Below are 25,767 nucleotides of genomic sequence, written 5' to 3' on the forward strand. Positions count from 1 at the left end.
CTTTCTCCTTACTAAAAAGCCGCCTGATCCATTCCCTCATAAAAGAGGGACTTTGGCTGCTAAGCAACAGTGAATGCCAACTCAACTGGCAGGCCATGGCCACTCCCCCTGCACTGGGCTCGGCATGGATAAGGTAACATGTTGCTTTCCTCCTAGCTTGCTCCGTCTGTAAACTTGGGAGTGGAGCTCTACACTGAGCACAGTCCTTAGCTGGAGCTTGATATGCCTGCGCTGGGGTGCGCAGTGTGCAGCCAAGTCACTGATGGCGTCTGATACAGTGGCTGGTTGGAGAGAGTGCTGATCCACTGCTGCATTTGGCCGTCTGGACTAAGTGACGTTACCTCAGGGAGGGGAGGGAAAAACAGTATCTAACGCCTGCACAAGGGGCACTCTCATTCAGGCTGTGATGTTACTGATGCACGGTTGACTCTGAACACGAGGAGGCAGGAGTGGTGGGACGGGGGCCCGCTTATGTCTGGCTGAAGCAGACTCGCACACCACTGCCTGCCCAGTTGGCTGGATTTAGCGCTTTGGAAGGAAAGCAGTAATGGGATTTTCTCTGAGCAGGTGAAATGAGCTATGTGAACCTGAGAAAACTGAGTGATCTCCAACGTGATGCAGCAGGTAAGACAGCTGACTGTGGAGGCTTCTTCTTCCTCATTGAATGGAGAGGACGAGAGTGGAGGTAATCAGCTAGTTCAAATGATAGTTGTTCAGATTTTTAGTGAATGTTAAGTTTTGTGGCCCTGTTGTTATTTTGTTGTTAAAACTCTAAAGTTGCCTCCTATTCATTGGCTCAGTGTCTTGCAGCTTGAATGTTGTGATTTTGTTTTTCCATAAACATTGTCCGGTCATGGTTTGTCTCACTTGCAGCTGTACTTTACATAACAATGTAACGCCCTGTCACATTTCATCCAGCAAAATCACTGTTCTGTATTTTTATTCTGTGTTGCAAGAGACTGCAGTGGCCTTGAAAGGAGCAGTTCCTGTCTAGGTTCAATGTGCACAGCAGTTTGTGTGATCAATAAAACATACAGCCTTGGCAGACTGTAATGTACAGTAAGGTGTGTTGTTTCTCTTCCTGTTAAACAAATATATTATTCATCCAGATTTGGACTGTTGGCCCTGTTGATAAAAGCAGAGCTGCTTTGATATATCTTATCAGCAGTAGTGTCGAAAGTAAGGCAGGTTTAACTGACATCCAGTAATTACTGTGGCATATTTATGTTTTTAGTATTCTATCTCCCTATAGAGCAGCTCTCAAGATATTTCAGCAGAGGACTCTTAATTGATGGATGTTGTTGTCGTTGACCTTACATACTCCAGCACCATAAATCGCTGTAAGGTTGATCATATTCTTTTTATCACGGTGGAGTATGCATGCTTAAAGGTGAGGCCAGAATAGTCCAGCCATCACCAGGATCACCTAGTCTTGATTTTTCTGAATGCTGTGATGTAACAGTGTTTTGGGCTCAAGGAAGTTTGCATGAAAAGCTTTTTTGAACTTTAAATCGTTTATTTTATGGTTGACATGTTTTGAATTTTATCTTACACCATCTCATTTGTAGAAAAATCTATACATATGAGTTGACTCAATGATTGTGTCATTTATTGGTTCTATTGAATTGTGATTGAGTCTGTGCTAGCAAAAGTAGACTGTTGTGGTTATGCAAAAAACAGTCAATGTAAAGGGTTTGTGCATGTCAGGCTTGCAGCTAGCTCTAGGAGTGTCAGGTCTTAAATGAGTACAGGAGTCTGTGACACTTTATCTCTTTAGTTACGTCACTCATTTCACTCACTTTAAGTGGAGTCTTGTTTGCCTCTCCATACACGGGGGACGGACAGGCTTATGACACACAGCCCGCTGAACTGCTGGATTGCATTTGGACATTGCTACAGAAGAAACTTGTATTTTTGCCGCAAGCCATGCAGACAAGCTAAAGACAAACAGACCAGCAGGAGCGAATTGTAACATGAATGTTGTTGTTTCATTATTTTGAGGGGTTTGCAATGGGCACAAGGGGCTTTGAATCTGTACAAGCTGGAGTTTTTCTACAGAAACATGTTTAGATTATTTAATAGTTTGCCTCAAGCGTTACATTTTCTTATGTGCACCAGGATGTCTGGGGTCCACATACTGGAACATTTTCAGGCTGTTGGTGACTTGATATCTTACTCTCTGGTGGTGTGTACCACAATGGTGCTTTTGTTGTAGTAGTGGCTGGCAAGCTTAGCGGTCCAGTCGGCTTAAATAAACACAGCATTGCACAACAAAGCAGTTAAGACTGTGGTTTACTTGTCATGCCAAACGCATGTCTGCTCATTTCAGAATGGGAACATGCCTCATAACTTCCCGTCCATCCTCACATTATGATCAAACCATCCTCCAGAAGAGTCAGCATGATAATTCAGTGATCATTTTCTACTAACTCTTACTTGGAATGTAAAGTGCACCGCAGAGGAAAAGGTAGCTTGTTTTAACTTCATATGTGCCTTGTCATATGATGCTGTGTCTTGTCAAACATATCTTTACAAGGGGTACAGACCCATCGGTAATCTGCTCTTGCTTGGAGGTCACTTAGACTTGCACTACCATATTCCCTAAGCATGATCCTGATCACTTCTGCATTTTTCATTGAACATAAATAATTTGAGTAGCCAGCTACTGTTACAATGGTCAGTGGCTACAGAGGCTTACCAGGGCAGCCAAAGCCTTTTTGGAGCCCTAAGCTAACTTTTACAACAGAACATCAAGGCATAAACTCATTTTGGGTTGTCTCTGTTCTGTGAAATTGCAAAGGTGTCAACACGGATGTAGTAGTAACATGGGTATAAAAAGTTAACCTTTTCTTCCTATTTACAGATATTCATGTCCAATCAACAACATTTGATGGATTCCAGTGCTGCTAACTGAATGTGAGGGGAAACTACAGACGAAGGCACAATCCCGTCAGATCTCCAAAATGTCTAATAAGACGTTTAACATGTCCAATGACCAAGTTGAGCACACAGTTCCTTTGCCTCACAGAGACCTGCAGCTGGGCCACTCACTTGAGAGTCAAAGCAGCCACTTATCTCTGTCCTGTTCACCTGACTCCAACAGTAGTATCTCCAACTTGAATGACAGAGAAGCCAACAGCTCCCCCGACATCGCCATGCTGGAGTGCTGCCTCAGCAACAGTGCCGCAGTGGATAACCACTACAGCACCACCTTACCACAGAGTAATGCGTTCTGTGACGTAAGCACGAACCTGAACCACACCTTTATTGGCACACCTATTAATGGCAGTGTGAATTTCTGGAATGAAAACTTGAGTCTGTTGAACAGCCATGAGACAGGATCAGAAAACTACCAGACTTTTAATAAAAACACAGAGGATGGAAGTAACAGTGCAGTGACGTCTCCAGACTCTGCTGGTAGGGAAAGCCAACTGAGTTCATGTGAGACCTCACAAAGAGGATCCACAGAGAATGACTGCTGCTCCCTGAGCTCGGGGGAAATGGTAATAAGAAGCGACAGTTTTTGTCTTGAGGACCAGTCCCTCCTGGTAGTTTCTTCCCTGGAGGAGGCTTCAATCTCTCCAGCTACAGGCCATCTGGCATTGCCTGCTGATTTTAACCTGCTGTCAGCCACTTGGCCAGACGTCTGCGAAACATCCACAGAAGGAGTCACTGAGCAGAACACAGGCCATCCGTGTCTTGGCATTACTTTCAATCAGACAGAGATCCCCACTGAGGAAAATGATATAGCAACATCCAGCTCCCTTGTAACTCTGCCAAGTGAGAATGAAGGGGGTCTTTTGATGACCTTCGTCTGTGAAACATCTCCTGCAGACTGTGGAAAAGAGGCTCAGTTTGCAAGTGCTGAAGCAGGGCTATTGCCCCATTTCACTGGTGCATGTACACCAGAACAAGGCAAGACCTTTGTGTCCACACTGTCAGCTATGCAAGACACAGATAAGGATATTCATACTTCCACTCCAGTACAAAACATTGGTAACAAGATACCCAGCCTCCCCTCCTTTTCTCCCTGCATTGGAAATGCAGGCAGCCCAGGACTCCACCCTGCTAAACAGCAGCAAAGCTCTGTAACTCCTAAAAAACGTTTGGTTGCAGGACTGCCACCCACAGCCAGCAAAGTCAAGAAAGTGGAAATTAAGAAGTTTCCCAAGACAGACTTCAGCAGCATAAAATCTAAAGTCGTGACGCGAAATGTGCATCAAATGTCTGTGCCTGCTTCACAGCACAGACCATCACAAGCAAATGTGAACAATAAACACCCTGAAGCAGATAGAGTAGCAACCATCAGGATTAGCCCTGCCAAGGTGAGGAGTAGCACTACAGTTGGTTGTACCACTGCTAAAATGGCCAGTGATGCTCAGAGACGAGTGAGTACAGGAGCTGCTAGTTTGGGCGTGACATCAGCGCAGTCATCTGGGCTTAATCCTGTGGATGGACAGCACAAGAGTAGAGCATCCCCGTTTTGCTACCACCCAGCTGCAAGTAAACACACTGCAGCAGTCCAATGCAGTAATGCCAGCTCTGAAACAGAGCAGGCAGCCTCCAGCCAAGTGGCTGACACTGCAGCTCAACATTTTGGCAACCAGACCTTCTGCTTCTCGTCCATAGAAAAATCCCCTGGTAGAAGTGGCCAAACTCCAAAGAAGGTTGTGTCAAACAAAATTGAGGTCAGGTCAGGCTCAGCATTAGGTCAGGGCAAGTCTCCTGGTCTCAAGACGCGGCCTCGCTGCTCATCGGAGAGTTCATCATCGTCATCTAGGCCACCCAAGGAGCAGGGAAGGTCCTCAACTAGCTTTACGATTCCGAAAGCTGACAGCCACCTGTGTCACACCAAACCTGGGAACCTGATCTGTTCTTCCCAGAATAAACGGGCCATACAGGCTGAGGCCTCAAACGGGCCTGCTGAAGATTTAACAAGAGAGGTTAAGAAGATCAGTCTGTTGGTGAGAATGGACTCATAATGTGAACAATTCAGCAGCAGTTGTAGTACCGTTCATAATCATGTTTGAGTTTTTTTGTAAGCCACATTAAATCCATATGTGTTAGATTAAAGGGATGTATGGGAAACTGTTTTTAACTATCAGAGCTAATTGCTAAGAGCTGAGGAACTGGGTGAGAAATTTCTCTCTTTGCAGACAGAGTCCAGCAAATCGACAACAGCAGGAGCCTCATGGGATGAGAGACAGAGCAGACTCCGAGGACAGCCCTCTTCTAGACAAGCAAGAGGGGCACCACTTTCACATCCTGCAGCTGCCAGTCCCCGACCAGCCAGTCTGTCAGCCAGACAGAGGCAGGGAACCCAGGGGAGGGATGAATGCAGGACCCCTAAAGCTGTAGGGACGCCACAATCCAGACAGAAGAGCAGTACAGGTAAAATTCATATTAGTTAGGCAATGTTGTATACTGTACATGATGTATGTATTTTGTTGTCCTGTCAAAATGAGCCTGTGATAACGTTGCAGGAGTCTTGAGAGAAGTTTAAAGTTATTGTTTGTTTGTTTCACCAAGGGGAAAGTTGGCCTGGTCACAATCAATACCCTCATAGGTCTTATGACCTGCTTTTGACTAAGAGAGCTAATGATTTCTGATCTGTTTCCTCTATTGTGTAAACGGAGAATTGTGTAATAGGCGTGTTTAACCCTGTGTATAACTGAAACAAGCACAGTAGAGAAGTTGACTTTGATGTTTCCTGCAATCTTGCACGGCCCTTGAAGTGCAGTCAGAGTTACAGTTTTGTGTACTGAAGCTGATAGCACTTTATTGTTATTAGATAGTGCTTTATGCTCCTCAAACAACAAATAAACACCTAACTTTGCTTGCAGCCATCATTTCGCAAATAATAAAAATGAAAACAAATGTAAAAATAATAAGCATTTTTGTTGTAAGTCTCCTCCACCTAGAAATGCTGTTTTGAATTGATTCAGGTTGCAGTAAAGTGGTGTCCCCATCAGAGGGTGACATTGAGCAGTTCCCCTTATAGATCTAATGTCTACCTCTCGATGAGCTCACCCATGTTCCACAGGAACAGTGGTGGATACAGATGTCACCTCCGGCCTCTTGTCCAGGTCTTGGGGATAAACAGCTAACTCCCTCTGGCCTGCTGCTCTTCATAGTAAGAGGGCTTGTGGGGAAGGAGGGGGACTCTTCCTCTGATGGGAAGCCATCTGTATGTGTGGAAAAAGCAGGGGAAGGAAAGGGAGGTTTTGGACTCTCCAGTAAGTGAGACACAGTGTTTTCACAGTAAAAACGTAGTAACGCTCTCCTGCTCCAGCTACAGGGAAACTCTACAGGGATGCATTATTTTGCTCAAATTGCTACATTTTTTTTAGCTTGTCGTTTTGTTTGCAGTTAATCAAATGTGACATGTTTGCCGTAGTGAGGGAAATAGGTAAGCTTTGTACAATTTTTTTGTTAAATGTATAGATGAAGAAGTAGGTATTTCTTCATAGATTGATATTTCCATTGTTTTCTAAACTTTTAAATGTACTTTTTTTATTTTTTGTGTTTTGCTTTCTGACTCTAAATGTCTCCTAAAATACCCCATGAAAAGGGCTCTTACTTGGCCTGTCTGGTAGCTCTGTGGATATTTTCACTGCCTGCGTTTGTATTCATGACAAATACACTGGTGTCCTGACCTCCAATGTTTATTTGTCCTCCGTTGCACCCCAGGCAGTCAGAGAGTGCAGATAGCAGGAGAGCCATCCCGTGGAAGTGCCTCAGCAGGACGTATTAAGCACCAAGTGAATGGATCCCGACCCCCTCAGACTCCCACTCGCCCCTCTCTTATGGGCCCTCCCGTTACTCCTGCCTCTAGACTAACATGCAAGACGGTGGGACCCTCCAGGAGCCTAACAGTGCCCAGCATTCACACAGAGGAAAGTCCTGGGAGTACTCAAGGTGAGCCTAGAGAGGATTTGCATTGTTTTTAGTGATAGGATTTTCAGTCTGTATGGGCTATTAAGTAAAGGTATGCAGCATCAGTTTTATGCAGGCTGTTTTCCAGGGTCAGACGTCAGTGTTCATCATCTGGACATGGAGGGGAGGGGCTTCTCTTTTAAATGGTGACCCACTTTAGGACTGGACTTTGTAAATCTCCCTCAGGGCTGATCTTGCTCTGATTTAACATATCTGCATCTGCCATAGTACAGGAGCTTGGCATCTGGAAAACATTGTGACATTTTTCAGATTTCTTTATTTTCAGCTGTAGGAAAGTGTGAATGAGCTGAACTTTGAACGGTTCCAATGTGAACTTTGTCATGGCATTTTATTTTCTCACTGCTGTGTTGTATAAAGAGCAGAAGCGCCGTCAGACAGGGGGCTCTTTTCCTCTCAGCTTCTTCAACAGCATGCAGGTCTGTGATTGGCCGGGGGACCTATTTTCCAAACTGGGGACCCCCCTCCCCTGTGTGGTTGTCATGGCAACGGGTTCTATTCCACTCTAGTTCACACACAGCCTAGAGGAAAGAGAGCAGACATACACTACAACTGATGCCGTCTGAGGTGCAGAAAAGGAGCAGTTTCACTATTTTTCTTTTCTCTTAAATTAAAACCAATGGCTGGTTACACTGGACTTCGGAGCTGCACTTGGACTGAATTTCCTGCTGATGTTTTCAACAATTCCTCTTTAATGGCACACGGCAGTGCAGCATCTAACTGTGATGTCACCCTCTTGACATGCCTGCTCATTGGATCCTATCGCTTTTGTATCATCCCTTTGTTAGCTGCATTTAATGGAAAAGATAGAAAGCTCTGGAGAAGTAAGTGAGACTTGAAGTTAAATCACAACTATGGTATCCACGGTGAAGTCTTAAATTTAAAGGACTTCTAGATATTTTATTCAGTTTAGCTCAGACTACATAAACATCTGTTGAGCGTGCCAGATATTCGTTCAGCCATATTGTTTGTACATTAGGATCAATGTTTGCCACATCTGGCTATGGTGAATTTTGTCAGATAACACCACCTTTTTGTTAATGTGATTAATTTTCATTTACCAGAAATGTCATATTTAATCACATTATTAAATTAATAAAGAAGAATATGATTTACTTTGTTGCACTTGAGGTTGTGCTTACTTGACTGTCAAACAAATCACTTGCAGTGACTGACTACATGAGGTTACTGGTGACTTACAGTAGTACTGTATTGAAATGGCTGAGAAATAACCAGCACATCTTTTCTTGGTCAACAGTTTCTGGAGGAGCTGCACATAAACCCACCCCATTAAAAACTGTTGTGCTGAAAGCTAGACTCATCACAACCCCTGGGAAAAACACTGGACCATGTGAGCTCTCATCTCTCTACACACACTCAAACGCATTTTTGCATTTCAGACTTGAATCTCTCTTTTGTGTCTCTCATTTTTATACCTTTTTGTTTGCAACCTTTCATTATTTTTTTCAGATAAAATGTTGATCAGATTTAAATCTCTGTCTCTCCAATTTGTAGAATAGACGTGAGTGAGACCACATTGATCTTTTTTCAAATCCTCGCATTTAAAGGAAATGGCCCTGTTAAAAGGTTTAAAGTGATTAAATCCTCCCAAAGCCCTCAAGCACAGAAAAGCCATTATTACTTCTTAATGTTTATATTGTGTGCTAACCATATTTGATCAGGGTTCTTTGATGTTGATTGAATTAAATTACTTCTACTACTATCTTTATTTTTTTCAGCTGAACAGTGTGATTGATCAAATCTGTTGAATTACTTGTAGCATAAAAGCTGTCTGCGCTTGTGGTCAGTTGCCAGTGTTCTGCTTCGTTATGGGTCAGATTAATTCCTGCCTTGTGTCTCACCTGGATCCTCTGCCCGTTACAGCTTTGGCCTCAACATGCAAACCTGCCGTGGCCTCCAGCAAAGGAGCTTCCCATTCTACTGTCGGTAGAAGACTGGTTCGTCTAACGTCAAGCGGACCTGGTAAGAGTTTTCTCTCTTCATTGTGTTGTCGACACAGCTTGTGCTTCTGATGACGTTGTATCCATTCAGTTTTTTATGTGTATTAGCTCATGTTAATCATGTTTAGTTTTCTTAATAGAGACATGATACAAATACAACATGGGCATATTGTACTGACTACAGAGGGCACTGCCCTGTGCTGCATTATCTTTGATTTATGCTGAGGTTTAGTGGGTCTATTTACATTTAACTGTAACTACGTCTGTTTTCAGTTGAAAACACTTATGAACTAGCATTCTAATGCTGCTCAGTGCTATATGGAGGTACTTGCGATATGTCAGATTTGGTTTGTACTAATTTTGACCAGAGCATTCAAGTTCTCACATCCTTGGTGTTAATCAGTGTTTCCCCTCTGTTTCCTGTAAACGCAGTCATATTAAAGCTTTGCTCTCTGTTTTATTTGCTTTTGTTGCTCTCTTTTGCTCACACACAATGCTTAAGGCTTATTTTTGGGAGCTTCATGTGTCTTTCCGTCTTTCACAGTGTTGATACAGTCCGGTCAGGCATTATGTTCTGCAGAAACTAGATGGAAAGCATGCTGCGTTATAGAACCGTCAGTTAGTCAGTACAATGTTTTGAGTCTTGGACTGTTTACAGCTCAGCTCATCAGACAAACCCTTGCCACAAGAAGTCTGTCATCTCTTGCCATCCCACTGCTGGTGACACAGGGAAAGAGGGTAAATGAGAGGAAGAGTGGGGGTGTTAGATTGAATTCTCATTGGCTGTAGTTATGGTGTTTGCTCCTCCCTCTCCTTTCTCTCCCACCCCACCCCCTCGGCTGTCTTCCTAGCATCCTGGCTGTGCTACAGCACCGCCATCATCAAGCTTTGAGATGCTGCTTTGCTCTGCTGTGAGTGATTCATATGTTTGGCGAATTGCTGAAGCCTGGCTTTACCAAGAGGATTAAGGGATTTTTACTTTTGTTCCTGCCCCTGTCACATCTATCAGGCTGTGCCACAAACCACTGGCTAGCCTTTACCCTTCTCTGCATCCTCCAGCCTTTCACAGCTGGGAATTAGACTTTGACTTGGGAGACCTGCCATGCTGAACTGGGTGCCTTCACTTTTTTCAAGGCTGTTTCAGCGGTGTGTCACCTACTACTGTTTTTTATTGTTTTATTTATTTTTGTGCCTGTCAGTGCTACAGTCACCTGAGGCATAATACACTGAGGCGCACCATGGCATGTGGTTCATAGACAGCATCATAAATCTTTTTTTTTTTTTTTAAAGTAATTTTTGACTAAGAGTAGTGGCGGCCTCACTTTTTGTTTGAGAGATGTTATGGTCTCCGAAGCTTTCCCTGTCGAACATCCACGTGCGCCTGACAGCCAAGGGTTTACTCCGAAACATTCAGCTGCTGTCAGGATGCAGGAAGAACACGGTGGTTTTCCAAGCAGGTCTGTTTCATTGTTAAATATTTCTGCTGGTATTGTTGAGGCTTTCTGTCTCTATGCTGTAATAATTAGACCAAACCTATCAGTGTTTGTCTCTCACGTAGACCTGTGCGCTTAGCTGTTTCTGCAATCTATTTTTAGGATGGCTGTTTACTAGCCAGGAGGTTCAGCTTTCATTTACCTACCTTGGTCCTCAAGACATGTGACCCTGGACAGAAGTATTTTCGGAGTATCTTCATGAATCTTGAATAAAGGGACAAAATTATTTGAATAAATAACAGTCATACTGACGTCAGGATGGTTTACATTATTTTTGAGGCCACCTTCCATATAACTGTGTGTCAAATTGCTTCTTTCTTGCTCTCTTGCTCATTTGGACACCCACTACTCCTGTTTCATCCCAAGTTATACCAGGGTTATTTTGGTTCTCGGTCTCTTGGTTGAGGCCTGGGACGCTTGTTGTGATTGTTGAATTAGGACTGTGGGAACACAGTAGCGCCCTGTGGTTCCCACATCTAAAGCATTCCTCAGTTTTGGAAAGGTTCTGACCAAATATGGTAACTTAATTTTGCAGACTCAAATAACTCAGTGTGATTATTTCCTTATTAAACAAAGGCAGTCATTATTAATTTACATATCAGGTCATTATTCTACTACATACAAGGAGTCACATGAATCAGTTAGTGAAAACATTTACTCGTTTATTTGGCAGTAGTGTTCAGTGAATGCTACACTGAGAATTATTGTCTTGTATTGTGTCGACCAAGTGCTATAACAAGTGCCTGATTGTGAAGGGTCTCATCAGTCATCGTGCTTTGTGCAATGGTGTGACATCTCCTTCCAGCAGCAAACCACTGTGCTGTGGAGTCCCCAAATCACTCAATACTTGATGTTAAATTGGTACAAAATGATTCTTTGATCCTGGGAGGAAGTATGAAATAGAGGGTGACATGTGTCATCAACTCAGTGTTCAGACAGTTTGATGAAAATAGCTGCAGGTCCTCTGTTGCCATGGAACAGCAGTGAAATGGAGAGACAGCTTATGAGCTTACATAAAGTCAAATTCATTTAGAAAGTGCAGATTATGGAAAACAAAAAACACATTACAGTTAAGAATAAATTCAAAATATGATAAAACTAAAGGTTAATAAATGCTAATAAAAGAAACGAATCTCTAGATGAAACAAATGCAGGTTTTATTCATTGATTGGATCTGTGAATCATTTCCTGAATGTCAGCTTTTCTCAGGTCTGGAATGAGACCACCTCTTTAGACCATTTTGAATTATTTAAAAAGGTGAGAGCATGAATTTTTCAAATTCACCAGAAAGCTGTTGCATAATGTCCACTTCTGTCCATGGAAACAAGCACTAGATGATGGCTGGGGGGAAATAAACATGTATGGGAAGATTTCTTTCAGCCAGTTCCTCTTTATATGGACATGTTAAAAGTGGCACCAGTGAACATATGATCCCACTATTTGTTTAATCGTCCCAAGAGGTCAAGCGAACAGGAGTCAAAGAAATACATTTGTGAAAACAAAATAAACAACAGTCACATACTATTACTTAACAGAGTAATAACATGCTATGATGTGTACAAGATGATGTGAGCTGTTTGCTTCTCTGCAGTAGCTCAACAGCCAGACTGTCATGGTGATTGGCTGTATTTTGTCTGTTTGTGGTATGTGTTGGTTGTGATGCAACTTAAGATGGCTTCTCTGTGTTCTTTGCACAACCAGCAGAGGGCATCCTAATGTAAAGAAACCCTTTTTAGATTTAGCAAAGTGCAGCATCATCAAAATGATTAAAAGCCTAAGTGTCTGTTTGGATCAAGGCTTTTCTGTTTTCATCCTTCTTATGCTTTACTGATGAACTGTACTTGCTACACCTAGTGTAAAAGTCATTGTATGTAGATTTAGGGTGCAGTCAGCTGAAGTAGACAGTAAGCTGTTTTTCTGGTCTTGAATACTCTGTCCCATATTACAGTATAAAAATTTCCCAAACAATATTAAAAGCATAAACTTGTGCTACGGTACAAGCTCAAGAATGTGTACGTCACGAAGTGAAAGCAGTAGAGGTGATCAAATGGATCTAAATGGTGTGCTAAGGAGTGTGCTTGCTTTGTCAGTTGTACCGTCCGTTCAGGTGCAGTTTAATGTTAATATTTTGTTTGTCTTAGAGGCTGCGTCGAACTGCTGAACTGTTTGCTTTGGCTGTAAAAAACTGAGAAGCCACAGAGAAACTAGTTTTGACATGAAGTGCACATCCGCATACAGAGCTGTGTAAACTCCACTCAGTCTGTGGTATGAATGCAGAATACATTGTTATTCAGATGTGACTGATCTGGCCTTATTTATGGGGTCTTTGTTGTTCTTCCTTGACTCCGTAGTTGGGTGTTTGTTGTGATGGACTCAGTCTGTCAGCTTGGCCATTCCCAAGTGTTTTTATCAGCAGTATCATGTTGCCCTGATCAGGCCAGGGTCCAGAGAGCTGTCTGCTCTGCAGCTCCTGGATCAGCAGTCTACAGTCAGAGGGGAAGACACTTCGTCTCTTCACTGCCAGAAGAAACTTGGGTGTTTTATTTTGAAAGGCATCCAAGTAAATGCAGCATCTTGCATTATCTTATTTTGCTCAGAAAGCTGTCTGTATCCCACAGTTGCTGGTGTTATTCTAGGATGTTATGTTATTCTAAAATGATACTCTGCTACGTGCATCTAAATTTAACTTGAATATGCTCCAGCTTTTGTGGTTCATAAAGGGCATGATTACATGTTCAACACTTCATGGGATGGAGTTGTGCATAGATCGTGTTACGAGAGCACACTTAGGTGAATTGAACTACAGCTTTAAAGTAGATTTTCATTGGTTCCAAATTCACTTGTGCAACTATATCGATATTTGGTTTTTGCTCAGTAATTTACTCTAACAGCTGTTATCTAAAAGAGCAGACAGAGCTGAGAGAGTATCCCCCACAGGCCTGTAGTGGTACAGTATATTCCACTCACTGGCATTCCCCATGTCTCAGGCTATTCTCACTGCTGTTACGTAACACTCTCTACAGTCTCCTCATAGACAAACTGTGAGAAACAATTTTTGCACAGGTGTCCAATATCACCAATAAGTCTTTCTCCACGGTAACACTCAGTGTTAGCGACTTTGTTTGGTGTTCCTCTACTCCGGCTCTACTCTGTGTTGTAGCAGGGTAAAGTATGTAGTAGGACTGACGTAAGGATTGTATGGTGGTGATGTATTTATAAAGCTGATGTAAATCAAAACTACAGTAGCACGGCCTCGCTAAAATAAGTTGTCCTTGGTGACCAATGCCTGCAGAGCACTATATTGAATTAGGATACGGAAAACTAATTGTATTTAGAGGATCCATTTTTATGTCTGAGCTGACAGAGGAGCAGCACTGGCACTCATCAGACTGGCTGATTGGACAGACCAGTTCCGGACGGCAGAAATATCCAGGGCTGTGACACTGGAACTTGCTGTGACCCTGACATGAGTGTGTAGGGTGGGTGGTACTGCCATCAGACCTGCTGCAGCGGCTATGGAGGGGGGTATGATGATGATCAACGTTGTCACGACACTCAACACATGTTCTTTCACAGTGGACAAGAACAAACCCAAGGCCAGCTCCCGCCAGCAACACCCTCAGCAGCAAGCATCCCAACCACACCAGAGTAACAGACCTCCGGATGTGGTACCAGCGAGTGTCGCCAAGGCTGGGAGAAAGGACCCGAGCATCCAGCAGCTCAGAGGACTCCTGGCAGCCAGTAACTGCAGATTTGAGGCAGTCGCCATCGTCTTGCAGCAAACTTTGGCTGAGGTATGAACATTTTTATTTATGATGGGAGGTTAATGTTTTAGATTTTATGTTTATTACAACATAGACTCTTCAACATTTCCTAATGAATGCAACAGGAGGAAATGCAGTTGGTACTGCAGTTTGTAGCCCAAGCAACCTTTATTCAGAAACAATATAGAGAGTTGAGTGTTGCTTTAACATACAAATTAAAAACAACCTTACAGTGGAAAAGCACAGGAATGCCAACAGAGCAAAGATGTTCAGAGTAAAAGACGGATATTCTTGAGGTCTGAATTTATCTTATGATTGATCACCTTGCAGTATCACTACATGTGCTGTAACATCAAGTCCTGTTGATAGAAGGCAAACCCACTGGTATTTCTATTTACGGCAGCAGCAACAGGAATGATTGTAAGGGAGATACTTGGAAACTGTCCAACATGTAACAGCCCTGTTGTTGTCATCCACTGAACAACTGAAGCAATCCTGGATCAAAGAGAAAGTCTGCTCAATTGAAAATTTCATCGTAATTGCAGCACGATTTGCATGTTCTTGTAAGTCTGAACTTATTGCAACTATTATCTCAAGTCTCACTGCAAGTAGATTCATAGGTCATTCAGGTAAGCAAGCATGACCCTGAGAGCCTTTTTAAAATATGGATGTTTAAGCTTGCTGTTTGTTTTTGGATCTGTTTTAATAGTGGTGCCATGTGATTGGCTTCCAGGAACTGGATGCCCCAAGGGATTATTCTTCCCACAGTGCAGTACACACAGGCTTATCCTATCAGCTACCCTCCGCCCGACCCCAGGCATCATACTCCCTCCTTTAGTCGTTGTCAGAGCAAAATTCTGATATGGAGCCTGGGCTGTATTAAATACATTTACATCAGAAGTCTTACAATCTAATGTGAGTGAATCATACGATTACATTAAATCTGCCAAATGCAGTTAGTAAAGATGTATATCTGTGTTTTCCTGTAAACCTATAGGAAAAAACGAGATACCCTGTTGGAGTACATAAAATGTCAGTCTATTTCAGTCCCTCTAGTTAACTTTAGAAATGTCCCTGTCAAATATTTTCACACCATATGTGTTGATTGAGTGAAACAACTGGAATATACCATCCAAATATAAATTGATCTCCCATTAGATTGTATAACCCTGTCTTCACTTCATAGTATCTGATTTATGAAAGGTCAAAAGGTTGAGTGGTGCAGTCCTTAGTGTGTCACTGCCTGGACGTCTTAATCAGGTGACTTTGTCTTCTTCTTTTAATTTCTTAGGTTTTAGTCATTTTCAAAAAGAATAGTTACAGTTCTTGTTTTGAATTTACAGATTTAAGTGAGAAACCACAACACACTGTTTTACGTTTGTATAGAATATAAACTTATAGTTCAGTGCTGTGAATTTAATACCTGTGAGCAGTAGCCTGATGTCCAGATGGGATTAATGACATAAGTGACACTTGATCTTGTCCTCCACTCCTCATTACTGTTGTCAGACATTAGCAGCATTCAGCCAGCACACTGAAATAGTGGAGACAATAATTGTGGACACCTTGTTGAACCAAGGTAAATTTGTTTCCAGATATATTTTCTGCTCAGTAAATTTCCCCTGCCAAACCTCCTGTTTGTGTCAACATATGACAGTCTATTGAGTTGTCGTCTTTTTTCCTTTCTTACTTTGTGTTTGTAAGTCAGTTTTATGTCATTGTCAGATGAGGTCTTATTCAGTGGCACAAGGGGCAAACATCACTTCTGCCAGGAATTTCCTCTAGAGGCCGCTGGGACCTCGTCATCATTTCTCTGCATCATGGCTCCACCAGACCTTATCTGTTGTTGAGGGTCTGGGTGCTGCCAAATCCATTAAACTCACATATTCATGTATGAGATTGTAAAAACACAAATCTTCATTCAGCCTAGCATCCGTCCTAGTAGATTCAGAGGACATCAGCACGATGCAGAGAAAGAACACATTAGTGACCCTATTTCAAACTGTACTGTAGCTGTGGTGCTTCAGCTTAGCGGTGCGTACCATCACACACTATTAAGCAGTGTTTGACTGAGGGATCATATACTTGTTGCTGCTGTAGTGATTCCTTCTGGTTGGTTGAGGCACCTGGGTAGGACAGGTGGGTTCTGGTGTTAATCTCAATAAAACGTCACATGGTCTTGGTGAGATTTGTTGCCGCCATGTAAAAAAGCGGCTGGTGACTTCATCAATGCGCTAAAAAGTTCTTAAACAGGATGTTGTTTCCAATCAGTGTGCTATTTAATCTATTACCACGTTGTTTTATCGTTTTTTTTTCCTGTCTGAGTCTTGTCTCCTCACACAATTTCTTAGTTTCTAACTTGAAGCATGTGGCCAAGAAACAAATGTGTGAAAGCTCTCTGCAGCTGAGACCTATTTCAGAAAATTAAATTGCTTTTCTCAGTTGTAACATAAAAAGCCACTCATACATTTATTTCCTTTGGCCTAGATTGCAGCAACTCCCTTCAGTCCTGCCTTGCTCCAGAGTTTGACACCAGACAGATCCCTCGTGGCAGTGCTCTGGATAGTTGCAGTTGTGACAGTTCATATCAATCCAATTTTAGCCTCAGTGAGCTTCAGTGAGTGCTGTTGTTTCTTAACTCCTGCTTCCAGTTGCAGTCGAGTGTCTAAATTATTTTGACATTTGCTCTTCAGATGCTCAGGAGTCATCTTGGGAACGTTCTTGCCTGTTGTGACTTGAGTGAACATTCCAGGTTTTCCAATGCTTTTCCAATTATATAAGCTGTCATAGAAAACAAAGCTAGAGAAAAATTAGTATCAGGCGATGGTCCTTGTAATTTGCTGGTATTTAAGGCACAGCATGTGATCTGCAGTCACTGACATTTGACTCATATCCCTGTGTTTGAGTGGTCGGGTTGTGAAATAGATTGCATCAACGGTGTTAAAAACATAACATGTTTGTTCCTCTCTAATAGAAAGGTGGCTGCCTCACTGGGCCAGCTTTAACTACACCATGTCCAGCTGCTTTTCACCCCAAATAATGCCCACATTATCTTAAACACACTACACTGTTATTGACAAAACATCAATTCAATACACAAAAATAACAGATAATATCAGGTGTATTCGTGGACTAGTCTGTTTGCATGCAATGTACAGTGGAATCTAGTGGCCACCCATCAGACCCAGAATAGGAGGCAGGTCCTTACCATCATGGTGTGAGAATGTCCCAGCTGTTGACTTGATATGGTTATGAACAGCATCCAAACACTCGACAAGAACCGAGCACTGTTTCTTATCATCTGTTTGGATGGAGTGTGTAAGCACTGGACCTGGTTTGACATACCCTCTCTCAATGAGAACACGTTTGATTTCAGTGTAGGAATGCAAGCACGCTCCCAGATAACCAGAGAAATGATTTACAATCTCTCTTCGCTTCACTTTCTTTCTGATTGTCACAATATTTCCAGGAAATTGTAATTTGATCTAAAGCTATTAGTTATTGATCTTAGTCTAGCATCAAGTGTTATCCTACACCTGACATGGTATCATATTGATACACTGGGGACATGTCTTCTCTTTGCACCCAGTTAGATGTCCCTTAGAGTTACATGGGCTGGATATATAAAGTTAAAATGCCAAAAACATGCACAGCCTAACAAGGACATCTGTGATTACAATTTTTAGAAATGTAAAGGTCTTATGCAAAGAAATTTTAGTATAGGGCTGCATGGTAGCTGTTATTTTCCACAATTTTAATTGACAGATACTCTCCCCAAAAAAGCATGCAGCATGTTTTCATGAAGGAATGTTTGAATCTAAAGCCACCAAGAAGAGAGTGCCACAATTTTGTGTGTGTGTGAGACAGTGGAGATGGGTAAATACAGCCTGTCATCAGTGGCAATTACTGGTTAAGAGATGCTGTTTCTAATACAGTCTCTGATTATCAAGGCGTTTGCTTTGTCAACAGGTGACATATCTTTTTCTTCAGTTCTGTACATTTACTGTAACGACCTGTGCTCATACAGAAGCTGGAAATGTGATCTGTGTCAGCATTATGTCATCTTGTGATGGAGAGATTGTACCCATGAAGCCCCTAGCCACACAGCAGACTGTAAGGTAATGGTGCAGAGGGGTGAGGGGATGATTTAATGTAGGTTTGGGTGAGTAGTGGGGGATGGTGGTAATGAAGCCTCTCCATGTATCCCCTGGGAAGGTCACTGCACAGCACAAGTCCTGCTCCATCAGCCTGATGTCAGACAGCTCTGTGCAATTTATCTGTTTGCTCCTTTCCGGCTGCCTTTAGTGCTGCCTTAAAGTGACCTCACCTCACTGTGAGGAGGCTGCTCTTATGCACACTGTAGCCTGCCCCTTTTTAGGTGTAATACGGTAATGCAGTCTGCAGTCACTCACCACAGCCAGTGAAGCGGCTTTTTCAGTCCTGCCTCAGATGTAGTCAGAGCAGTCTGGGAGGAGGTGTGTGGAGGTGGTTCGTCCACCTGGACCACTGTTTGTCCTGGAGCTCAGGGTCGTCTCCCTAGCTGGGGTGGGGCTCCAGCACCTACGCCTCAGGCTGAGGCTGGATCATGGGCTGTTCGGGCAGCAGAGCGTGCCTTGGTGCTCCCTGCGCTGCAGAGAAGGTAACTGGCTTCTACATTGTTCTACACTGCAGTGAGGAATAGATGCAGTTCTGGGGTACAGCAGGACAGGATGGACTATATTTGCTTTTGTAAACCGATCAGTGAAGTGATATTTGGCTCGTCTTTCTTAGCCTAGGTTCATGATTGAATTATGCAAGCTGGGTGATGTTGTGTTTTGTGTGTCAAGTCGTTAATGTGAATCAGCAAAGTAAGACAAAGGTATTGAATGAGAGGTAAACAGTTTTTGGATCATCTATGCGTCAGTTTGAAGTCTGGAGAAGCACTGCAGCTACAGTGCACCCTCCTCTTTACTGCAAAACTGAGTCAGAAAGGGAGAAGTAAAGGAGTTAGGCTGACTGAACACGAGAGACGTCAAGTTTCCTTAATCCCCCTCCCCTCATCCCTGGTAATGTTTTTCTTTTGTTAGCTGCTGCTGCTGTGGTGTCAGTGTGTTTACATTTAGCCTTCAAACACAGTGTCTTGGAAGGAAGACCCGTATTCATTATGTGTCAGGGTGTTTCCCTCACAGAACCTCCCTCCTTTTAAATTCATAATGCTGGAAACTGTGCTCATTTGTGGTCTCGCCTGTGATGATGCTTTCTGTGTCAAATCTTCTTCAGGAGCATGTGTGTAACTGTTTACTTTTTTTTATTTCTCTCTCTCTCTGCAGCGTGATGAAGCTACAAAGCATTGCAGGGAGCTGTCCCAGGAGCTGGTCAACCTTCAGGGAGAGCTGGGTAAGTTAGGTCACCTTGGTCACACACACCAGCTCTGTTTTTAAAGTTGTTATCACCAAAGTACACACTCCTGGTACTGGGTCTGCTTTTAGTTTACATGACAAGTCAGGAAACCTTTGGGATCATGTTGGTACAGATAATTAGGACAATACAGTTTTCCTGTTTTGGCTATTGTATGTTTTTGTTATTTTTTTTCCCCATTAGAAGTATTTAATTTTTTTTTCTTATTATCTATTCTATCCATTTATCATTAATTTTGATGTTTATGGCATATGGTAGACATTATTCTATATTAGTGAATCACCCAGTGTGTGAATTCCTCCGGACTGACAGTCATGCAGTTTACATTGTTTATCAAATAAATTAATCTGTATTTAATAATGAAATAGGTCAGTGCTGTGCCTTGAAGTGGTTTGTGCCGTGATGGGTTATCATCTCTCATTTGATGGAACTGCCATGTCCCAAAATTGTTTTAAAGAATGAAATGTTATCATGTCTGATCAGAGAACGTCCCCTGTGGCTCCTCCTCCACTCGTTAATTGCTTTGTCCTCCCCTGTAAATCAGATAGCTGTTTGTAAAGGCATGTGTGTGTCAAAGTGTTGCATAGTAGAGTGGTGGCAGCTCATTCCCCAGGGAGTGGCAGGCTGACCTCTGACCCCACACAGGACGGGCTCCCAGTGCTGGAATGCCACAGCACCTGAGGCCTTGTGAAGGCTTGGGGACAACGGCCCATGTTTCATGTCCAGCCGGAGCGCTGTCACACTGAATAGCCTTACAGGCACAGGCACATGCACGCTCAGACACACCAGCTTTCATCTCTCTCACTTAAAGCAGCAGTGGTGTTTTGGCTCCTCCCTCGCAGCCTCGGGACTTCCACATGACTGCTCTTATATGCTGAGCGCTGTTACATCTGCGCTTTAACACATTCTTCACTTCAGGGAGGCCGTGAGACCTGCGCTGAACTCAGCAGCATCTTTTTGTATTATGTGTAGTAAGTTTGCTTTTAGTTTATTTCCTCCTTCGGCTGTGTCCCTGCCTGCTTTTCCAATGATCTCAGTCCTCATACAGCAATAAATTACAGTCTTGGGCCACAGCCAAAATTTTGATACAACCACACCCCCCTCCCCGTTATCATTCCTCGCACGGAAAATTCTGTCTGCCTTTATTCAGCATCTGCATTATCTGTGACACTTCCAAACCTGCTGACGGTGGGCCAAAATACAGCTAACTTTAGATTAACTGGGCCCTCCTCCCCTGTAAGAGGCATGAGGTGTTTGTAAGGGGTGGATTTGGACTAGAAAGGCTCATGTGACCAGATCTGTTGCATATAGTCGCGTAGTGCTGGGCTCTGTTTGTTGAGTTGTACGGACCAAAGCCTGATAGATAGTCGCTATGTCAGCTTGGCCTCTGTTCCTGGATCAGCTGCCGTTATTCCACTCTGTAAGTGAATCTTGGGGCTCACACACTGCAGTGCTGTTCCTTCACACTGTAGGTCAGTACTTAGCTGCACGAAATCACAGACTCTTCATGATTTAAATTGCAACAATGCACAGTGCCAACTCGTAGTTGGATCAAATGCAGCATGTGTCCATCACATCTAACAAGGGGAATCTTCATATGTGTGAAAGATGCTAAAAAGAGCTGTTCATGAGTTCTTTCACTATTACAACATTATATTGTGGTCACCACATCTGTTGTAGAACGCCCACCACTGAAGTCCCACTGTTTCCAGTTGTGGTCTATTGTCATTCCCTGTATGTGAGACCAAACCTTTTAAAGAAAATCACCTGCTTAAAGGAACGACCGACATTCTAGATGTGCACAGCTGTCTTTCTTCCCCAACACCATCAGTGACCTCACTGGTGAGTTGAAGTTCTCATCGGCTGGTAACTCTGGCTGCTGAGTGTCAACAGTGTTTGTGCTCAAGCACTTAAACTGGAGACAGGTTATGGAGTTGGTCCCTGTCACCCACTCCAGAGCCGATATAAACACTTGGCCAAGGAAAGAGTTGGAAAATACTTAACAGAATAAAAACAAAACCCACCAATTTCTCCAACTTACAAATGGCAAATCACCAGCTGTGGAAGAGTCTGTTTTAAGAATCAGTTACCTGTGTTACCGATTTGAAGATATTGTAAAATAAGACTTGTTACCGTATTCCCATCTGCCTATAAATATCTGCAGTGTAGTTGGCACACGCAGTCAAGTGCAAGAGGAACCTCCCCTACAAAGTCATTTTTTCCATTCCTTTTTGGAGCACATGTAGTGTCACATTTACTCCAAGGGAGGCCTTTGCTGAACAGAGATTCCTCAACAGATACCGTATTTATTACACAAGCAGCTACTCACAGAATTCCACATCTGCCCTATTCCCATGAATGACGGTCTGCACATGCAGCACACAGTCACTGAACACCATGCAAATGTCCTGTCACCCTTTCAGCAGCTTTCTGTTTCTTCCTTCCAGTTTGCTCCATCGGTTCATCTGAACGCTTGGAGAAGGAGAAGGATGAGCTGCGCGTCGCTCTGGAGGACGCCCTGCAGACGCTGCAGGAGCAGCACCAGAAGGACCTGGCCGAGCTGGAGCAGAGACTACAGGCCTTCTACCAGGCCGAGTGGGACAAGGTCCACCTCACCTACCAGGAGGAGGCTGACAAGTGCAAGACTCTGATGGAACAGCAGGTTTACTTTCATGCATAAACTCTTCTATTATTGAATTACTTTACTTTGAATTGATTTGATAAAGGTTCAGACACCAGTGCGGGGCGGGTGTTCTGATGCCATATATCTTTAAAATGTTTGTTTCTGTGCTTCAGAAGGGAATGACTGGAAACATCTTAATGCAAAACAGCACTCAGTGATGGCCTAAGATCAGTAATGCTGTGGTTTTAAATCAAGATTATCCTGTGTCCTCTTTAAAGATGGGAGAGCTTAAAGCCAATCATGAAGCCATGAAGCTGGAACTAGAGAACAGCCATACAGAGCAGCTGCAGTGTGTTAAACAGCAGTATGAGATGTCACTGGAAGGTGAGTGACTGGACCAAATTATTGAGACTACATCTTTGTAGAGCTACATTTTAAGGGTTTGTTTGAAGCTGACTCAAGATAAGAAAGCCCTGGGTGATATTCTACCTCAGTTAACAGATGCATGTATGATTTTCTTTTTTTTCACTCCACCATAACGTGACATTGTGATTAGCCTTGATCTTTGTTGTGCAGTTTCCCTGAAATATTTCTGATGTCATAATATCCTTTTAAACTCTTCAGAGCTCAGCAAGCTCCACAGTCAGGAGCTGCAGTCTTTGGAGAAAACTTTGAAAGATTCGGAAGCTGCTCTATCTGTAGGTTTGACTTTTTCAAACCTTTTGCAAAGAAATTGTTACATGTAAGTCATGGATTGATGAACCAGGGTATGAAAACATCCCCCCAAGTGACTAGATTGTGTTGTGTTCATCTACAGGATCAGATTGAAGAGCTGACTGTGGAGAACAATGCCCTAATTGAGAAGCTCACTGCAGAGGAGAACAGGAGAAAAGAGCTGGCCGATAAGAGTCAGGTAGTCTTATCTGTGTGCTCCACTTTAGAAACACCTCATGACTCCAGTGTTGCTTGCCTCTAAGCATAAAAGACCACAAGCCAACGATTACCAGAAAGATACGTTTTCAGCCAAAACAAAAAATCAATACACACTTTTTTTTAAAAGACCTCATTCTGACCATGAAATATCCTCTAGCATGTGAAACGGTGTGAACAGGAGTGAGTTAAACTCGACTGAGTCGACTACAGCACTGCACAGAGTGTAGATTTAAATTTTTCTAGAGTGCTGTTACAGTAGTGAGGCTGCCACTCCTCATCAGTATTAAGTGGCTGCCACATGTACTCTGCATGCTGCCCTGGCACAGTAGAGTAATTAAGGTAACTACCTCACATCAGCTATTAATAGATTAGTGATAGGAACAGCATCAGCTCAACAGCTCAGTGTTACATCATTAAAAGTTTAAAAAGGAGCACAAAGCATTATTTGCATGTTTGTCATTTTTCTGTAATTGTGTGTGACAACAACATTTCATTGTCCCTGTGAGCCCGCAGCAGCTAACATTTTGTACGTGATGCATGGCGCCCTCTGTTGTGTGCTTCTGGATTTATAGCTACATGACATTTACAAGGCCGGCTGCTCTCATTTTCAAAGTCTTCAACAGTCTCTGAGCATCCTGGCACTAATTTATTTGTCCCTGCAGAAGGACTCCCACACCCTGTATCTGGAGCAGGAGCTAGAAAGCCTCAAAGTGGTGCTGGATATCAAAAACAAGCAGCTGCACCAGCAGGAGAAGAAGCTGATGGAGATCGACAAGCTGGTGAGACCGGAGGCAGAGGAAAATGATAGCCGGGCAACAAGACGATGCTGCGGACATTAACAACACATGGAGCACTCATCAATCATCATTTCATCATTTTGTATTTTTTTCTTTTCTTTCCAGAAAGAGAAAAATGTGAAGTTGGATGAGAGCCATAAAAAGGTCCAGCAGGAGAATGAGGACCTCAAAGCCCGCATGGATAGACATGCTGCACTGTCGAGGTAAGAGTTCACCGTATGAGCTCATGTAGAGTGATGGAAACCAGGCTGAAGCCCATAAGCACCTGTCTCAGCTCAGACTGCTTTACGACTCTCTGAACTGCATTATTATCTGTTAATCATGTTCCTTTCAGAAGATGAGTGTACGTACACCTGCTGTTTAGCACTGGGCGCTAAACATGAAACTATATGATTGTAATCTGTTCTTAAAAAATCATCTTCAGTAGGAACTGATGTTACATAGCCAGTGTGATCCTTTATCCTTTCCAAAATAACTCTGCAATCATAATTACCGTTTAGATGTTTATTTCTTTGGGTCGTTGCCTAAAGCAGTCTGACACCAGATAAACCACATAACTCATATATTCTGTATTCTGCAGGTGTCTGTAAAGCATTTCTAACCTGCCTGTCGTGTCCATGTATTACAGACAGCTGTCGACAGAGCAGGCAGCGCTGCAGGAGTCCCTTCAGAAGGAGTCCAAGGTGAACAAACGTTTGTCGATGGAGAACGAGGAGCTGATTTGGAAGCTCCACAATGGAGACCTGAGTAGCCCCCGCAAGGCGTCCCCCAACTCCACCTCCCCCTCCCACTCCTTCAGCCTCCAATCACCCCGCAGCTCCGGCCTGTGCTCCAGCACTCCCGTCTCACCCAGATAACGATGGGCACCTGCTTCCACGAAGCAGACCCCCTCTTCTGAGTTGTCCCTCTGGAATTAAGAGCCATGTTTGTTTCCTCTTTGCTTAGCAACAGAACAGCTCCTTCGGGATTGGATGAACTCTGACGCTTCCTGTACAGAGACGCTACAGACTGTAAAACAGGAAAAAAGTTGCACAGAAGCACTTAAAAAAAAAAAGCAAGGTCACCTTGTTCTTTGCCTTTCACGTCTGATAGTATGGATGGGAAAAAGGAAATCTCAGGACTTCTATGTAATGATACAGTAATTTTGTTACTTGTTGCCAGAGGGTTCCTGAAGCTCAACGCACGCACACGTCTACAGTACATGCAGTAGAAAATACACGCATGCATGCATATGTCATCAGATACAGCTCTGCTGTGAGAGCGAGGGCTTCTTTGTGTCTCTGGAGACCACAGCCATGGAAAGTCTGAATGCAGAATAGTTATGAATACAGAAGACACTGTCCCTGCTCAGAGTGCATTTGATTTGAAATGGGGAGTTCCTTCTGTCACCATCTCTCACAGCTACCTGGCACCAGTGGCAAACAGTCATATTCCTGACATCCTGCTGGTAGTCAGTTCACCAGAGCTGTGCAGGTCTCAGTCTATGTTCAGAATTTCTTTAAGATTACTTTTCTTTAAAATATCGTTTGTGGCTTCAAACATGTTCTGATTTTCACGTTTGTTTGTTTGACCATGGGACCAATTAAGTCTTTTGCATGTGTTTGAGTCTTATTAATCACCCCTCACTGAACCCTCCCAGTGCAGCTTTAAAGTCGGGGTCTTTGCAAAGAGTTGACCAGAAAAAGCTTTGCTTGTACTTGTCGGAGACACTGCCTCTTGGAAATGTCTTTTTGCGTGGAATTGGTGTTATCAGTGTGTTGGCCCTGATTGAAATATGCAATTAATAAAGTCATGTATTAAATCTGGTGTATTATAGTTTTATGCGACTTGATCACAGCTGATGAA

At 43.1% G+C, this 25,767-nt stretch overlaps 1 protein-coding gene across 3 annotated transcripts; it reads left to right on the forward strand.

The window, feature by feature from the left end:
- Positions 1-169: 169 nt before the first annotated feature.
- Positions 170-25,723, forward strand: mtus1a (microtubule associated tumor suppressor 1a). Of its 3 annotated transcripts, XM_070836577.1 has the most exons (15): positions 170-624; positions 2,864-4,964; positions 5,157-5,391; positions 6,691-6,918; positions 8,213-8,305; positions 8,839-8,937; positions 13,985-14,202; positions 19,482-19,548; positions 22,017-22,231; positions 22,471-22,576; positions 22,817-22,890; positions 23,010-23,105; positions 23,788-23,904; positions 24,028-24,125; positions 24,551-25,723. In XM_070836577.1, exons 2-15 carry the CDS (start codon positions 2,964-2,966, stop codon positions 24,777-24,779), a joined length of 3,876 nt encoding a protein of 1,291 aa, XP_070692678.1. In that variant the 5' UTR covers positions 170-624; positions 2,864-2,963; the 3' UTR covers positions 24,780-25,723. The 3 variants fall into 3 exon arrangements, with proteins under 3 accessions (XP_070692678.1, XP_070692679.1, XP_070692680.1); XM_070836578.1 differs by lacking the exons at positions 170-624; positions 2,864-4,964; positions 5,157-5,391; ... (1 more) ...; positions 8,213-8,305; positions 8,839-8,937 and adding an exon at positions 10,252-10,372; XM_070836579.1 differs by lacking the exons at positions 170-624; positions 2,864-4,964; positions 5,157-5,391; ... (2 more) ...; positions 8,839-8,937; positions 13,985-14,202 and adding an exon at positions 18,629-18,811.
- Positions 25,724-25,767: the final 44 nt, after the last annotated feature.

The sequence above is a fragment of the Pempheris klunzingeri genome, chromosome 9 (assembly GCF_042242105.1).
Source record: "Pempheris klunzingeri isolate RE-2024b chromosome 9, fPemKlu1.hap1, whole genome shotgun sequence".
Taxonomy (NCBI): Eukaryota; Metazoa; Chordata; class Actinopteri; order Acropomatiformes; family Pempheridae; genus Pempheris; species Pempheris klunzingeri.

Coding starts and splice junctions, on each gene's coding strand:
- mtus1a (XM_070836577.1), top strand. CDS start 2,964: ATGTCTAATAAGACGTTTAACATGTCCAATGACCAAGTTGAGCACACA. Junction 6,919..8,212: donor AAGTCCTGGGAGTACTCAAG/GTGAGCCTAGAG, acceptor CTTGGTCAACAG/TTTCTGGAGGAGCTGCACAT. Junction 8,938..13,984: donor TCTAACGTCAAGCGGACCTG/GTAAGAGTTTTC, acceptor GTTCTTTCACAG/TGGACAAGAACAAACCCAAG.